Below are 17,314 nucleotides of genomic sequence, written 5' to 3' on the forward strand. Positions count from 1 at the left end.
TAAGACACTCGGTTCTTTCATTTCAACGCTCCAAGTCCGCGCATGTCAGTGGTAATGGCTCTTCCAGCACCGGATAACCCTAGGCAGGAAGTGAAACCCTCCTCTCACCTCAGGACTCAGAGCTGAGAGACACTTGATTCTGGGGACCATCTGGGAGGGAGGCTGGGGGCTGGAGGAATGAATAACTTTCTACTTCCAGGACTCTTTCCCCACCCGCTTCCTCCCTATGACCCACCCCTTTGAATAACTAGCTGTTTTTCTAAGGGACCCACCCCTTCCATTCCATCCTTTCATCAATAATCCAGTTGGTGAAATTTTCTTGGTAGTCCTTCTTACCTATTGTTTGGCCCCAACACAAGATCAAGATGAGCTTGAGGCAAGAGTCAAAGATGACAGCCTACCCTACTTCTGGTACTGTCTGGGATGCACACACAACCCTCAAATCCCTCTCCCTGAGAAGAAGTTAGCCGGGCAGGCCAGTAGTGAGGCTGGTTTGAATATCAATTGGACTGAGAGCCTTTTCAATTGTAGGTAAGAGACAGTCACAGAGATGCCCAATGTTTCCACATCCTGAATGTGGTCCTGCAGTCTTTTAGGAGCAGCCAGATCTTCAAATTGCTTTCTCTCCATTAATTCAGTTTGTAGACTCAGAATTTTAGGGCCAAAAGGAAACCTTAAGGTCATTTAGCTGACCTCCCCTCGTAGATAATGGTAACAGCTATACCACCTATTTGACAAGCAGCCAGCCATTTTCTACTTGAAAATTCCCAGTGATGGAGAGTTCATGTGTGTGAGATAGGTCATCACATTATTGGACAATTCCAGCTCTTAGGGAGTTCTTTTGTCTGTTGAGCTGATGTCTACCTTCTTTTGACTTCTACTGTTGGTCTTAGCTCTGCTCTCTGGATAAGTCTCATCTTCCCTCATCATTCAAACATCCCCTTCCTCCCTACAACTGTTCTTGGTAAAATACAGTTTTACTTCTCAACATCTTAATTTCCCTCCAAGGTATACTACTAAATTTGTTAGTAGTCTCCTTAAAATTGGCTGGGTCAGAATAAATATATGTTCTGAACCATGTGAGTTGCAGATTATATTGGGAGATTTCTTCTTAGAACCTGGATGCTATTTTATACTCAAAGCAATCTAGAACTACATGCATTTTCAATAGCTACTTTATGTTCTTGGTTGCATTACATATGTGTCACTAAAATCTTTAGATCTTTTTTCTTCAAGCTACAGTCAAACCACGGCTTCCCTATTCTTATATAATTAATATATTTACTTGGAAAACATTTTACAGTTGGCAAAATGGAGCAGATATTGCTGAGTTTATTCCCAGAGCAGAGGTTGGCAAACTATAGCCAGAGGACCAAATCAGGCCCACCGCCTGTTTTAGTATAGTCTGCAAACTACAAATGGTTTTTACATATTTTTCAATGGTTGAAAAGAATTCAAAAGAAGAATAATATTGTGTGACATGAAAATTAAATAAAATCCAAGTGTTCTTAAGTAAAGTGCTACTGGAAACAGCTGGCCTTGACAAAGGCACACCCTTGGTTCATTCCTTGGAGTGTAGCACCTAGACTGTGACAAGCCCAGATGAGTGTATCTAGCAGAGGGGAGCAGATCTGAGGCCACCATAAGTGTTCACCTAACCTTAAGGAGTACCGGCTTCACTGGTATTTGTACAACTTCCATCAGGACTGCTCATTGGCCACGTTCTTTCCTCTCCCTGCTACATTGATTAATACATTAATTAATGCTCGCATTCGTGTTCAAGTATGCAAATGAGTACTTAAAATCATCACTCACACAATGACCAGACTGAGGATATAACACACAAGAGCCCCTCTCCTGGTAACCCCACAATCATGCAGATGTGTTGACTTCTCTGCATTTCCAGTCTGGTAGGCAGGGAATATGGCAGTTAGAAATAGAGTCTTTTGGTCAGTAGTTCTCAACACCTGGTCTCTTGTTGCACAGTCAAATCACTTGGGGGTTTAAAAAATATCATGTTAGTCAGCCACAATTTGAATCTGGTTTTGATCTTAGAAGTTCTTAACTTAAAATAACAATCTCTTAGAGTCTCATTTTTCTCATCTTAAAATAGCAGGATAATAATACCCACCTGCTAGCGTTATTATAAGCATCAATTCATTTATGTATTGTCTGTGGCGTCTTTGCTGCTACAGCAGCAGAGTTGAGTAGTTACAACAGAGACCATATGGCCTGCAAAGTCTAAATATTGCCTGCCCCTTTGCAGAAAAAGTTTGCCACCTTCTATCCTAAAAGACAGAAAATCTCAAAGGAGTCAAATGATTCCCTAGCTGATGAGGAGCAGAACCTCATCCAGCACTTAACCTCTAAATTCTGAGTTCTAAATTTTCTAAATACCTAATTAGACTGTTCTTTCTATCTTGGCACATACATAATATATTCCCAGTGGTTAGAATGAACAGAAATGACTAGCACTGTCAATTCTAATCAGTAATTCCCATGTTTAATGAGGCACAATGTGGAGTCACAGAAACAACATTGACTCGGAGCTCAGGAAGCCCAAGTTCCATTCCTGGGCTACCGCTTACTAATGTAAAGCCTTGGGCCAGCTCCTTGATCTCTGGGCTTTGGTTTCCTTAATTTGACATTGAGGATCTTGCATAAGATCTCGAAGATTCCATCCAACAGTAACATGCTATTGTTCTCATGGGAAAACTTAGTATTATGAGTGAGAAGGGTCTGAGATCCTGAATGCTCCTTGATGTACAGGCCTCAGTTGTAAATCTCTCTCACCTCAAACTGTCCTTCCTTGCAAGCTGACTGCAGTTAGATGGCCATCGACCTACTTGTAACTCCATTGGTTTGGCTTCTCTGTCTTGGCTCACCCTGTGTTATTGTACAAACATGAGGCCCAAGGCCTGCATCTTTTGCTCTTACACATCTCACTACAGTTTGAATGAGTGACATGAATAGTGTTGGAGCCTGAGTGTTAAGACATGGTAGGTGTGTGGCTGTAGTGATGTGTAAAAGTAATAATTAACATGACTGGATACCTTGGCTAGGCACTGTGCTAAGTGCTTTATGCATGATCTCATTGAATTCTCCCAGACTTCCCATGACTCCCATTTTATAATGAGGACACTGAGGCTTCAAGAGATTAGGAGACTTGTTCAAAGACACACAGCTGGTAAGTGATAGAGGCAGGATTTAAACCTGGGTCTTGCTGTATTTCCCATCACTGGCTTTTAGCCATGATGCTCTACTGTCTAATCCTCTTAATTCTCAAACTGTGGCTACAAAGTAGGCATCAAGAGACAGGCCCTCGCTGAGATAGCTTTCCGGCCTTGACAAAGGCACACCCTTGGTTCATTCCTTGGAGTGTAGGACCTAGACTGTGACAAGCCCAGATGAGTGTATCTAGCAGAGGGGAGCAGATCTGAGGCCACCATAAGTGTTCACCTAACCTTAAGGAGTACCGGCTTCACTGGTATTTGTACAACTTCCATCAGGACTGCTCATTGGCCACGTTCTTTCCTCTCCCTGCTACATTGATTAATACATTAATTAATGCTCGCATTCGTGTTCAAGTATGCAAATGAGTACTTAAAATCATCACTCACACAATGACCAGACTGAGGATATAACACACAAGAGCCCCTCTCCTGGTAACCCCACAATCATGCAGATGTGTTGACTTCTCTGCATTTCCAGTCTGGTAGGCAGGGAATATGGCAGTTAGAAATAGAGTCTTTTGGTCAGTAGTTCTCAACACCTGGTCTCTTGTTGCACAGTCAAATCACTTGGGGGTTTAAAAAATATCATGTTAGTCAGCCACAATTTGAATCTGGTTTTGATCTTAGAAGTTCTTAACTTAAAATAACAATCTCTTAGAGTCTCATTTTTCTCATCTTAAAATAGCAGGATAATAATACCCACCTGCTAGCGTTATTATAAGCATTAATGTATAGAATGTCCTGACACATGGAATTTGATATTTTTTAAGTCATAGCTATTGTTATTGTTAAGATTCCTATTCCGACCATGAAAAAAATGATACTTAATTGAGAAATGGAAGAGAGGGAGATAGAGATGAAAAGAAAGAAGAAGCTAAACAAATATTTTTTCCTTAGAGAATAGTCCTTTAATGTGGAATTTATGGATGTCTCTTATGGAGAAAGAGGGGCAGGCTTTAAACCCCCTGAAATAATATGCAAGTTGATATGCAAATAGCATGCATGATGATAAATTCTATTTCCATTATTTTTGGAGATCTGGTCTTCATCTACATCTGGCCTCTGGTTTCTTGGAAACCCCTCTTGCCCTGATCCTCTGTCCTCAGTGGGTCCCGCTGAGGTCCTCTTTTTCCAGCCTGCAGCAAGACCCCTTCAAGTCAAGCAGCTCTGTGGCTTCTACACTGCATCTGGGGCACTAGGATCCTTGGTAAGATTAGGTGATCGTGTGTTCAGAGGTCAGTGGTTTCTCTTCAAGATCTTACCATTTCCAGGCTGCTTGGGATGCTCAGACCGCTACTCTCTCCAAGAATTTATTTTCTCCCGTGCTTCCTAAAGGCACACCACATACCCTTATCTCCCTTGGAACCACCACGTATAATCTCATCAGTGGTTGAGACTTTAGGAAAACAAGAGCCAGAAGAAGGTAAACGTTGGGCAGGCCACCCCCCAGGTTGGTCTCACACCATTCTGAGAGTTGGCTTCTGAAGTGACTTCACTCATGAGGCTCTGAGTGTCTGCAGCAGAGGGCCCTGCCTCTCCTGCAGGAGGGAGGTCCTGTAGACACTGCCAGACTAAACCATGAGCTCGATCATAGCGTTGTTGAGAATAGGAGACCAAGATCCTGCTTATCTTCCATGGAATCAAATATTTTGGCTAGAATTTATTGCCTTTTTGGGGAGTCAGAGATTATTAACCAATCAACAGTGAGTGTATTTAATCAACATAATGTTAAATCTAAAAACTCATCACTCTGTTTATTATCAGTTTTTATGGGATTACAAAATAAAATTCTTCTAGAGTCCTGCCCTATTTCTCTTAAAGGAATGATTTTCCAGAGAATCAAGTGCTTTTCTTTGATAAAGTTGCCAGGGATGCCAAGCAAACCATGAAACGTAGGAGGTGGTGGGTTATGCATTACCAAATATACCTGAATATAAAGTGATTAAAAATATTGGGCAATGTCCCCAATTTCTCAAGGAGAAGATGAAAACTAAAGTTTTGAGGCCAGTCTAAATAGCTAAACCTTTGTAGATATAGCCAAAAGAGTCAATGATTTACTGATACTACCTTTTGCTGATTTAATTACACATACATTTACAGAAAAACATATTGTATAGTTTAGAAATATCTATCACATTTTGTGAAATACACTTACTGAAATTCTTCACAATTCATCTTCAACATTAGGTCCTTTCTCATCACTGAAGTTATTTTTTACCTCAAATAACTGATATAAATATTACATGTGGGTCTGTTTCTACTGTCTGTTTTTCTTTTGGTCCTGTTTATTAGTCTGCTTGATAAATATTGATTTAATGGTAGACAATGTATATACAAATTATGGAGATTGTATATGACCATATTTCTTTCTTATGAAGGTTGTGCTGCCTCAGTGGGTGCAGATCACTATAACTGAGTCAGGGACAGAGCTGACCCAAACCTGAGTTGTAGTTTGTATTAGCCTCAAACTACTTCTGGCTCACCGTAGGTTGCAGTCATGAGGGACTGACTTTGGGTCTTTTTCTTTGATGAGGCCTGATAACCTGATTTTTGACTCCTTAGGGTAATGAGACTGCCAAAACCTCTTCAATGATTTTTCAAGGGCTTTTTGCATAACTTATTATCTTGTTCTGTGCAGCTTAAGAACTCGGCAAATGCCTTCACTGGAATACTACAGAGTGTCTGGCTCACTTCTCTGTACCTCCCTTCTCTCTGGAAGTTTGACAGTAAATTTTGGGTACCTTTGTAATCCTAAACCCCAATTTTTGTTTCTCAAACACTATGAGATTGCTGAAAGCTATGAAAGCATCCTTGCCCTTAGGTCTGAGCCTCATCTTCTACACCCCACCAAGAACTGGCAAGTGCTTTGAGAGAAGAAGTTGTCACTGATGATCAGCTCACCTCTCTGCAGTAGATTTCAGCTCCTCAGGTTCCAGCTGCCTCATCAGCAGCTCTCCAATACCCTCAATAAGATTTAAAAATTTTTTTTCAACAGTTTTTCAAGTCTTCTTGGCTGGAACACTGGTCTGCCACAAGCTATAACATTTTAGCAGGAAACAGAAATATTTGTGTTACCTTTGAAAATGATTCCTCTGGGGCCTACTGACCTAGTTTTTTATGACTTGCAATTTTGAGCTCATAATTCAGTGATAGTTACTAAATGTATGTTGTGTGTTTTTTGTTTGTTTTTGGTTTTTTACTGATTCTCTCAAATGATTTCTATTAAACATCCTAAGCCAGCATTGATTGAAATCATTTTGGGCTAAGTTCTTCCCCAAAGAGTAATTCATTGAAAATAAATGGATTCAGACCCTACTTCATAATGCAAAAGACTTTGTGCAGCTTTGAATATAAGATGACTTCTTTTCTGAGGATAACATGGGCAAGGGACTTCCATTTAGGTAGGGCATTCATGGTAACAGCATACATAGGCCACAAGCAGAGTTGAGAAATAGGCAAACTACGTCTCCGTGGTGCCTGCAGCCCCATTCTTTCCTCTTCTTGGGCACCTCCTCAGTAGGTGAACAATGCCTAGTGAAGTTGACCCTGGCAGGTAGGCTGCAACATTGCCTTTTACAAGTATGGCCAGAGATCCATGGTTCAGACCTGACACCTTCCCACTGCTTTTCTGATGAAACTTACCACTACCTTTACACCTCAGGAACTTGCTTTTCCTGAGTTGATCCTACAAGGTAATGGCTGAATGTGCTGTTGAGCCTAGAATCATTCTACATAATAACCCCATATTGTGCCAGGGAGGTGGAAATTGATGTCAGAGAAAGCACCTTTTTCTTGCTCTCTGGTCCTTCTGTGGTACATGTATCCCTCAGTATTTGTGGAAGATTGGCCTCAGGACCTCCCACGGATACCAAAATTCACAGACTGAAGAATAGTCTCTGGTATAAAATGGCATGGTATTTGCATATAACTGACACACGTCCTCCCTTAAATCATCTCTAGATTATTTATAATACCTAATCCTACGCAAATTCTGTGTAAGTAATTGATACACTATATTGTTTTGGGACTAATGATAAGGAAAAAAGTCTGTACATGTCCAGTATAGATGCAATTTTTTTCTGAATTTTTTTATTGTGGTTGGTTGAAGCTATAAGCTATGGATGTGGAACCCACAGCTACAGAGGGCGGGCTGCAATTGGACTGGGCATCAGGAGACCTGAAATTTGCTTTCTTCATCTGTCAAATGGGGCAGTCATAGCTGCCCTTCTTTTCTTGCCTTGCTTTGAAAATAAATGAAACAGTTGAATTTGAGCCACACAAACTTATTCACTCCTACTGAGTTTACAGATTTGAAAGTGTGAAAAAGCATTTTTGAACTCCCAGAAGAAATGTGGTTTATCCAAGATGTTATTTTAATGGCAGAGTTGGTCATGGTTCAGAACAGGGTGCTATCAAAAGTCAGCAGAACTGGAAAAATATAAATAAATCTTGCTTGGTGAAAAAGAAAGTCACTAGGTTAGGAACCCTCACACAGCATGATGGAGTGTCTGGTGATATTTCAGGCTATTTACCCATTATTAGCCTACTGGTCACTGACTGCTGTGAATGGGTTTTTAAATCTTCTAGCCCTGAGGTCATGGTCACTTCAGTTCCAAGACGAACAGAGTAACATGACTTGCTTTTATGACAAGGTAGTGAGAGGAAGGCAGAGGGAACACTGCCCTAAAAGCTTTAATAAGTTACCACCTTCAGCTGGGATCTGGGTTTTATATTTTTTCTCTAGTTGTTTCTATAGTTTGACTTACTAGGAAATAAATGAAGAGGATGCTGACACTGAAGAGCATTTCTCATACCCCTCCTCATTATCTCAGGGTTATTGAATAGCCTTATCATGAGGTCGCTTCCTCAAAGGTGCTTCTCTGAACAGCCTGTTTCACATATCAGTTGCATTGCCCTGCATTTGACACTGAACGCACTGCACCTCTTGTCATCACTGAAATGGGATAAAATTAGTCCTTGCCTCGCCTGACTCACAGGGTGCTCGTAAGACTTCAGTGACAGAGGAGAAATGTGCTTTGTAACATCTGAAGTCTTATTAAGGACTCTGAAGGACAGATATACCTTTTAGACCGGCTAGTATGAGAAGGTAAATTAAGGCAGCATTGGTTTAATAACTTAAACTGTTAACAGAAATACTTTGGGGACTGTTCACAGTTTTGTACCATGTGCTGCTTTTTTTTTTTTTTTTTTTTTTTTTTTTTTTTTTTTTTTTTTTTTGAGACAGAGTCTTGCTGTATCACCCAGGCTGGTGAGATCTCGGCTCACTGAAACCTCTGCCTCCCGAGTTCTAGCAATTCTCCTGCTTCAGCCTCCAGAGTAGCTGGGATTACAGGCGTGCGCTACCACTTCCAGCTAATTTTTGTATTTTTAGTACGGACAGGGTTTCACCATGTTGACAAGGCTGGTCTTGACCTCCCAACCTCAAGTGATCCTCCCACCTCAGCCTCTCACAGTGCTGGGATTATAGGCGTGAGCCACCATGCCCGGCCGTACACCATGTGCTCTTTTTACCACTAGACCCTACCATTAACTTCACTTGAGAATTGATACATAACTTCATAATAACAATAATGCTGATGGAGAGTTGAAGGTTTTGCATGATCTTGAAAGCTTGGGACTGATAATACTGTCAATCTCCCATGCAGGGAGCTTTACCAATATTAGTCCTTCAGGTGACCAAAGTGGCTGTTTGGGATGTCTGCTATCTGATGGTAAATGGAAACTCTAACATCTTTCGAACTGTCTGCCTTGTTTACTCTTCTCAAGGTCTCTCTTCCTCTAATCTCTCCAACTTGTTGTCATAATCATCATCATCATCATCTTCATCTAACACTTGAAGAGCGCTTACTATGTATCAGGGAGCCTTGAGTGCTTCACACATGGGGATTTATTCAATTTTCTTAACAGCCTCCTTTTAAAGATAAGGAGACTGAGGCCCAAGAAAGTTGAGGAACTGGTCCAGGCTCCTATAGCAAATTGTAAGGCGGGGATTTAAACCAAGGTCATGTGGTCTCAGAGTTCCTGTCTTAACAGTTGTACGGAGCTACCCATCTGGCATTGTTTCACGTGCCTGGCCCCTGGAAGCTTGGGCTTTAATCCTGAATGTTGAAATCTCAAAAGATCAGAAGCCCTGAAGTCTAAAATCCCTCACATCATATTTTTGGGATTTCAACATTCAGGATCATGGCATCTGGGATTGTGTCTTTTGGGGTTGTGATCAGCACCGGGTCCCAGGAATCTTCAGAGACACTAAAAATTTCTAAAAACCTGCATCTGTTCCCTTGAAGGTTTGAAAACAGATTCCATTCGGGGACATTTTCTCAGTATCAATGACTTCTATCCTCTCAGTTTCTGTTTCTCTCTCAGAAAAAAAAAAAAAAAAAAAAAAAAAAATCCTCCCCTTGCTTAGGATACCCGGAATGGACAGGGACTGTGGGAGGAAATGCAGAAACATCAGAACCGCCGAGCTGGGGACATGCAAGGCCTCAGCACCACAGGCTTCTGGGAAAGGGGACTGCAAACCTCTCCTGAGAAAGAGCAAAGGCCTGGGCAGCCAAGGTCTGGGTGTCTAAGGAACTTCCACCACTGCAGTCTCATCTGCTGCAGCCAGATGGAGAGGTAGAATGCAGAAAGGCAGGAAAGCCACATCACAGAACTCATGTCAGGCTGACAGCATTTCCAGAGGTCTCTGCTGTTCCTCCCAAGGGGGCTGGCAAAAGGGGGCAGGCCACCCAGGCCTCAGCCGGTTGGGAGGGGCTGATGTGACTTGAACACCATACGGACGCCAGGGATTTACTTCCCCCCAGCCCTGATCTTGAGCAGAAAGAAGGGATAGGTGTAGGACAGAGTGGGGAAAACCCACTTTTGAAGTCTCACCTTTGTGGATCCATATTCCGCAGTGGGAAACACGTGTTAGGTCCATGCCCTAAAGATAGTGGTGTGTGTGCTGCTTCAGACAGGGATTGCTTGGGACCTGCAAGGGGAAGAGGGAGGTTGGTGAGTGGATCCAGTTACAGAGCATAGGGATGGTATAAGCAAAGGAAAAGATAGAAACTGACACGTACATGAATGTGTGTTTTGACACCTTGCTGGTTTTACTTAAGGATTTCTGCTTATCTTTTCTAGCGGCAGTGTCCTTGTTAAACGGATGTTCAGACCCATGGAAGAGGAGTTTGGTCCAGTGCCTTCAAAGCAGATGAAAGAAGAAGGGACAAAGCGAGGTATCTCTCCTCCTGGGGCATGCCCTCCTAGAAGGGATGCGGGGTGTCTCTCCCAAGAAGAGTTTGCAGCCCTCTTGCCCAGGCCCGCATGGCTCTGTGCCAGCCTGGTGATTTTCTCTTCACACAGGAAGTCCACAGTCTTCTCCTTTGTTTTAAACTCTGTCCTTTCAACACCTTAAGGAAACATTTGTTATTCCTGGGTGCTGGTTCTTTCCTTTGCCTTGGAATAAACAGACTTATCCAGCAGCGGGGTACAAGGTTAAGAATGAAACTCTTGCTGTGTGGGTGTGACAGTCACACCTCTTAAGAACTAGCGATTGAGCCTTATTTGATACATGCAAACAATTCATCTCACCCAAATAAATGAGCCTCAGATTTCTGTGGCATCACCACTTACTCATTTTCTCCCAGTCAAGGGTCTTATTCTGCTTCACCAAGAGGGTAAGAAGTGATCTGCCCACCTCAGCCTTCCAAAGTGCTGGGATTACAGGTGTTAGCCACCATGCCCAGCCAAACCTTTAAAAATATTTCTGATTTCACAGACTCACCATCAAATATTCCAGTATATTTGAACTTCATTCTTGGATGCCTTTTCTATAGAGTCAGGGCAGTAACATGGACATCAGGAATCACAGAATCACACAGGTGAAATTAATTATGGCTAGCCTTCATACAGAGTGCTTGGAGGTTAATCCAAAGATTGTTTTTCAGATTATTTTGAGATTGTGAAACCAGCACAAAAATTGCCACTAGAAATTGTATTGAGCTGTGGCTTTTGAAACATCTGAATCATAGACACATGAGGGCGCTGTAACCTTCCAGCAATAAAGGGCACTTTCCCCAGGAGTGACTTTTCTTTGGAAAAGGTCAGTGGGGTTACTGGGCCCCTTGCTTGGAGCATCCACTGAGCTGGTCTTTGACAAGTAGGGGAATGAGGCTCAATGACTTTGCCTGTTGTTTATTTGTTAGAAGTTCTCCAACAGAGAGAATGAGCATAATTATTACCAACGCCATGATTATTGGTTTTTGCCTTTGTGGCCATTTGTCAAGGTGGCTGGGTGGGAGTCCCTTGGGGGCTGCCCGTGTGGCTGCCTGCCTTTGGCTGCACAATGGCTGGGATGCATGATGGTTGTTCTTGCAATTATCAGCAGAGTGATTATTTCAGTTGCTCTGCCACAGACACAGAGTAATGAAAGCTGGCTCCCTGGGAAAGCTGTGGGGGTGGACTTGAGCCCAGCGCACCTCGGGAGTTGCTGTCAAGAGGCCCAGCAGGGGAATGGTGGAGCTGCCCTCCCTGGTGCCTCTCGGGGGCCCATCAACACAGCACAATGCTCCCTTTAACACTTTCCAGCCACACCTGAAGCAAGAAGAGCAGCCATATCATTTCAAAGACCACGATTTCAAAAGAAGAGATTTGTAAATCCAGTGGAAGCAGTACTCATAATAGAATATGGTTTGGGGGACCAGGCTTGGTGGCTCATGCCTGTAATCCCAGCACTTTGGGAGGCTGAGATGGGTGGATCACTTGAGGCCAGGAGTTCAAGACCAGCCTGGCCAACGTGGTAAAACCCCCTCTCTACTAAAAATACAAAAGCTTAGTCAGGTATGGTGGCACACACCTGTAATCCCAGCTACTCAGGAGGCTGAGGCATGAGAATCACTTGAACCTGGAAGGCAGAAGTTGCTGTGAGTCGAGATCATGCCACTGCACCCCAGCCCGGGTGACAGCAAGACTGTCTCAAAGAAAAAGAATATACTTTGGGGGTCAGCCTGCTGGAAATTACTTTTTTTTTTCCTGTTGGGGGCTGCAGAGAGAATTATAGACTGTTTATCTGCAGCAGCAACCAATGGCTTTTTTCCTTGACTTTAATTTTCCTTATCTGGATGTAACTAAGGTCCTGTATTCTAATTATTTTTCCTTGTGCTGGTAACATTGAGTCCTCTTATAATAGCCACTAGGTCATTCAATTATTTTAGCTGAAATGAAGGCTATAAAATATTCCTTCCAAAGAACGAAATTTGGAAATCTTTGGAGACACATTCTATCTATTTAATTGGTGTTTTACTTTTATATTTGGTAAAGAGAAGAGATTTGGCAATACTTGTTCATTATTTTCTTTTTCTTTTTTTTTTTTTCTTTTCTTCACACACTAACTGAACATCCACTGGCTGCAGAAAGGAAATGCAGGCAGAAGCCGCATGTCCCCGTGTAGACTTGGCCTTTGTGAAGCAACCAGCTTTAATGAAGTCCCCCCGGGATTGGGAGGAGGGGTAGGAGGTGGGAGTTTGGACGAGAGCTCATTTCATTTCCTAGCTTCAACTTTGTTCTTCTGGTTGATGGCTCTGTTGGTACCTGAGTGTCGCTGGTACCCAGAATTGGCAGGGTTTTTGACCTCTGCATTTTTCCTGGATGGCAGTGGGGCTTCAGTCTTAACCTTCTTCCTTCCCTCTGAAGTAAGAATCAGAGGCCACATCCCTGGGAGGAGGGAGACACTCAGTGGGGATGAGGGTGGCCTCTGAATGACAGTTCCAAGTTTATTCTGGGAGCTGAGCTGCAACACAACTGCTGTAAGGATGGGGACAGGCAGAAAGGTCAAGGCTGGCAGAAGGAACATCAGCAGTTGTTACATCTGTGGGACTCTGGGGGAGTGTCTCAGCCTCTCTCTGCCTCAGTATGCACATCTTTAAAGATAGCCAAGACCTCCCTACTATCTCATACTCTCTACATTCTCAAATTCAGAATATCATTTTCAGAGAAATAAATAGAAAAGCTGTACTCCACTTCACTGAGGGCAGTAGAACCATGACGACTGCTTCCCCCACTGATCAAGGACGGTGCTTGCTGTGTGCAGGTCCTGGGCTAAGAGTACCACATGGTTTTTATTTCATTTAACCCTCACAGTAGCCCTGCGAGGCAGATATTATCATCCCTGTTTCACAGAGAAGACCAAGGCTTGGAGAGTTTAAATGACCAGGGCCCACAGCAGGGGTTGCACTCTGGGGTCAAACCCAGCCCCGTGGGACTCCACATCCTATTCCTCTTCCTCCCCTTGCTTGGACAGTGTCCCATCTCCCTCCCAGGCCTGTACACATGCTGGTTATCTGCCTGGAGTTTGCTCTCCCTCTTCTCCCTTTCTCCCCACTGCCCCCACCTAGTCACTTGCCTGCACTGATGCACACGCAATTCACAGGCTGGATCTCTCCTTCAAGGGAACCTTAAAGGAGCTTCCCCCAACCCTTCCAGGTCATGGCCAGGCCCCTATAAGGACTGTTTCCCATCGTTTTCCTCCATAACCCTGTGTCTAGTTGTCTGCGTATTTGAGGAACACCTGCTTCTCTAAATGGACTGCAATCTCCTTAAGGACAGGAGCTATAATTTTACTAACACTGCTACAACCCCAACTCCTAGCGCACACAACCTGTGGGCCCAGGTGGGCATTCAGTAATATTCATCAAAGGAACAAATAACACAGAGGAAAGAGGTTGCAGAAAGAGATGTCACATACCCCTCTGGAGAAATTCCAATGGGAACATTTGTGTCAAAGCATCTTATGGCCAGGTTGTCGGTTTATCTCATCGAATCACTCCTTGACAGTCCCTAGCCACAGGTTGTTTATGGAGCTGTCTCAGTCACCCTGGTTGAATGTTATCTGGACCAGGGGTCTGAGGCTTCGCAGGAGGTGCCAGACTCCAACACCTGTGTGACAGGAAACAGTTCCCTGGAGCAGCTGTGAAATTGTGCAGCCCCTTGGTCACGTGGCTCTCTTGCACTTCTCTTCCAGTGCTCTTGTACGTGAGGAAGGAGACTGACGATGTGTTCGATGCGTTGATGTTGAAGTCTCCCACAGTGAAGGGCCTGATGGAAGCGGTAAGCCATGCGCTCCTTTCAGCTTCCAGGAAACCTGCTGTGTTCCCTCTCCTCTGGAATCCATGTACTAACGTGCAGCCACTGAGATGGCTTCAGAATGAGCTTTATACAGAACAAGAAAAACCTGAGATTTGTGGAGGCATTGATCTCACTACTGTCAAGGCTTATTAGCATCTTGAGGAGAAGCAAACGGAAAAACTGCCAATTCCCTGTCAGTTTAAGGCTAATCACAGTTAGATGCTGTGGAGGAAGGTGAAACTGAGTTCTCACTTGTCTCTTGGTATGAAACCAAATTAGATATGATTAACTCCCAAATATATACAAAACAAAAATAATTAACAAGTGTCTCGCTGGCCGTGATGGTGCAGTCCAAAATAAAAATACGATCTCTTGGTTAAGAAAAAAAAAATGATGCAGAATTATAGTGATTTGCAGTAAGACTTTTCCTTCCTACCCATGGTCTTGTCTAGTATTACCCAACTTGGGCTCACAAGAAGTTATTTTACATTTTGTTTATATGTTATTCACCTGAATATAACCTCAATAGAACTCTACTTTGAATACACTCTCTAACTGCCTCCACTCCCACCCCACCCCCACCCCCCACCACTGCCCCATACAACCATATTGTAGAAGATTTGTCTTTTTATAGTGATAGAGCCAGGAACACAGTTCAACATTATTGGTTGGTTCGGAAAACTGCTACATTGGAGAAGCATCTTGGCTTATGAAGCCAAATGTTAAGCTATATGGGATAGTTCCTGGAAGTGGAATTATACCATTTCTTTCATTTGGGATACTCTTTTTTGAGCTTCCTTTGTGTTGTAGTATAAATCAGGACTTCACACTTTTTATGATTAAATAATATTCCGTTGTGTAAATATACCACATTTTGTATTTCCATTTATCAGTTGATGAACATTGGAATTTTTCTACCTTTTGGCTATTGTGAATACTGCTACTATGAGCATTCATGGACAAGTTTGGTTTGAATACTTGTTTCCAATTCTTTTGGGTATGTTCCAAGGCATGGAATTGCTCAGCCAGATTAAAAAAGCCACTGTGATATGATTCAATTTATAGAACATATTCAGAATAAGCAAATCCATAGAGACGAAAGGCCGGTTAGTGGTTGCCAGGGGATGGGGGTAGGAGGTGGAGCATCTGCTTAATGGGTTTTCTTTGGGAGGGATGAAAATGTTGTGGAATTAGATAGAGGTGATAGTTGTACAATATTGTGACTCTACTAAACAGCACTGAATTATACACTTTAAAATGGTTAAAATGGTGAATTGTGATATCTATATATCTGTCTATCTATCTGTCTATCTAGTATTCATTGTTCACCAGAAAGTTTTAAAAACTGTGTAGGAATGTTATCGATGTCATCGCACTACCCTCCGTGATCTGTTGTTAACAAGTCCCGAGGCAATTCCAAGCAGAACACTAAGGACCTCCATCTAAGAAACACACAGATGGAGGGTTAGGTCATCTTTTTTGTTCTACAGGATTTTTTCATAGGATGGAGTTTGTTGTTACTGGATCTGCCTCACATTAAGGAAAAACAAAAACAGAAATCAATGCCACAAAGATATGATCTATATCTCTTCAAATAAACCAAGATTTTTAAAATGAGTCTAAGATTGCCAGAAGATAGACTAAGCTGGAAGCTCACAAAATATTCAGACCTCTCTAGACAACTTTGGATAATTTCATACTCCAGTCTAGCCTTTAAGACCATGTTACCGAAACTGACTTAACTGGGACAGTGGTATTTGAAAACCACAGAAGCAGTTGCTTAAATGCATATTCTCTGACTTCAACTCTAGAGATTCTGATACTTCTGAATTGCAGGTAGATCAGGGAAGGGAGGAAGTGGGGATCAGGAACCTTTATTTTTAACGAGCTCCTGAGGATACTCTGAGATGAGCTAGGTGTGAGAACCTCTGATTTAAACCATTACTGAATTGATTCATTACACTCCGAACCTTCCTTTTTCCTTGGTGTCTTTTCTTTACCTTCCATGGCATCTGACCAGTTCTATAAGTGTTCTGTAGATGGAGTTGGACTGGATCACAGTGGAACTCAATGTCACCTTCACTCCCATCTAAACAGTAGTTCAGCAACCTCTGCCTACCCTGCCCGCCACAGCAGCATCTGGCTGTTGATCCCTTTTAGTGGGAGCTCATTACACCTACCTCACTTTGGTTAGCTGAAGGTACAGGGTGAGGGGTGGGGATGTATCCTTTGACCCTGTAAGCCACAGAGAAGTCAGGTTCCCTAGGCTGGCTCTGGTCAGATTTCTTAGGGCAATTCTTATTTCATTTCCCCTTTATGTCTAAAAAGAAAAGGTTTCATTGAAGCATCAACACAAGCTATCTCCTTGCTTCCTAAGTTATGCAAATGGGAAAGCTGTGCAAGAGAAGTCCCTCCAGGATCCTTGGGTGATGCAGTCTGGAATGACAAAGCAGCCCCGCCAACTTGGGGGCAGCCATGAAGGACAGCAGGCTCTGTGTAAGCGAGGGCGTAAGCATGCTGTGAAATGAGGCGGTAGAATTTTCAAGAACAGTGGCTCCCACTCACTGTAGTTTTACCCTAAGTTTATTTGGGACCTGGGTGGGGTAAGACAGGGTTTCCTTTCAGGGTGTGGGTTCTCTTTAGACCAGGACCTTACTAGTGCATGACACTTTACCATAGTGACACTTACCAGTGCACAGTCATATATTGGTAATATGCATGTGTATAATATAAATATATAAAATATGACATTGTATATCTATATTGATATATACAAATGTATATTGGTAATGTGTGTGTGTGTGTGTAAAATAAAACAAACATGTGTACTATACAGACAGTATAGCTTAGGGGTCAGCATATGGGCTTGGCCTCAGAAAACCTGTGTTCAATTTCTGACTGTGCCTCTTGCTAGCTGGACAAGTTTCTTAACCTCTTCTTCATTGTTAAAATGG

The 17,314-nt window shown here is 42.8% G+C and overlaps 1 protein-coding gene across 4 annotated transcripts in view; it reads left to right on the top strand.

Annotated features, from left to right (window-relative positions):
• The window catches only part of GRHL2 (grainyhead like transcription factor 2), a 191,880-nt gene that overhangs the window by 157,518 nt on the left and 17,048 nt on the right, over positions 1 to 17,314 (top strand). For all 4 annotated transcript variants that reach the window (XM_010374178.2, XM_030937320.1, XM_030937322.1 and 1 more), the window contains exons 13-14: positions 10,380 to 10,474; positions 14,257 to 14,342. In XM_010374178.2, coding sequence (XP_010372480.1) covers positions 10,380 to 10,474; positions 14,257 to 14,342 — 181 coding nt within the window. The remainder of the gene's footprint in view (positions 1 to 10,379; positions 10,475 to 14,256; positions 14,343 to 17,314) is intronic.

Source organism: Rhinopithecus roxellana, chromosome 9 (assembly GCF_007565055.1).
Source record: "Rhinopithecus roxellana isolate Shanxi Qingling chromosome 9, ASM756505v1, whole genome shotgun sequence".
In the NCBI taxonomy this organism is placed as follows: Eukaryota; Metazoa; Chordata; class Mammalia; order Primates; family Cercopithecidae; genus Rhinopithecus; species Rhinopithecus roxellana.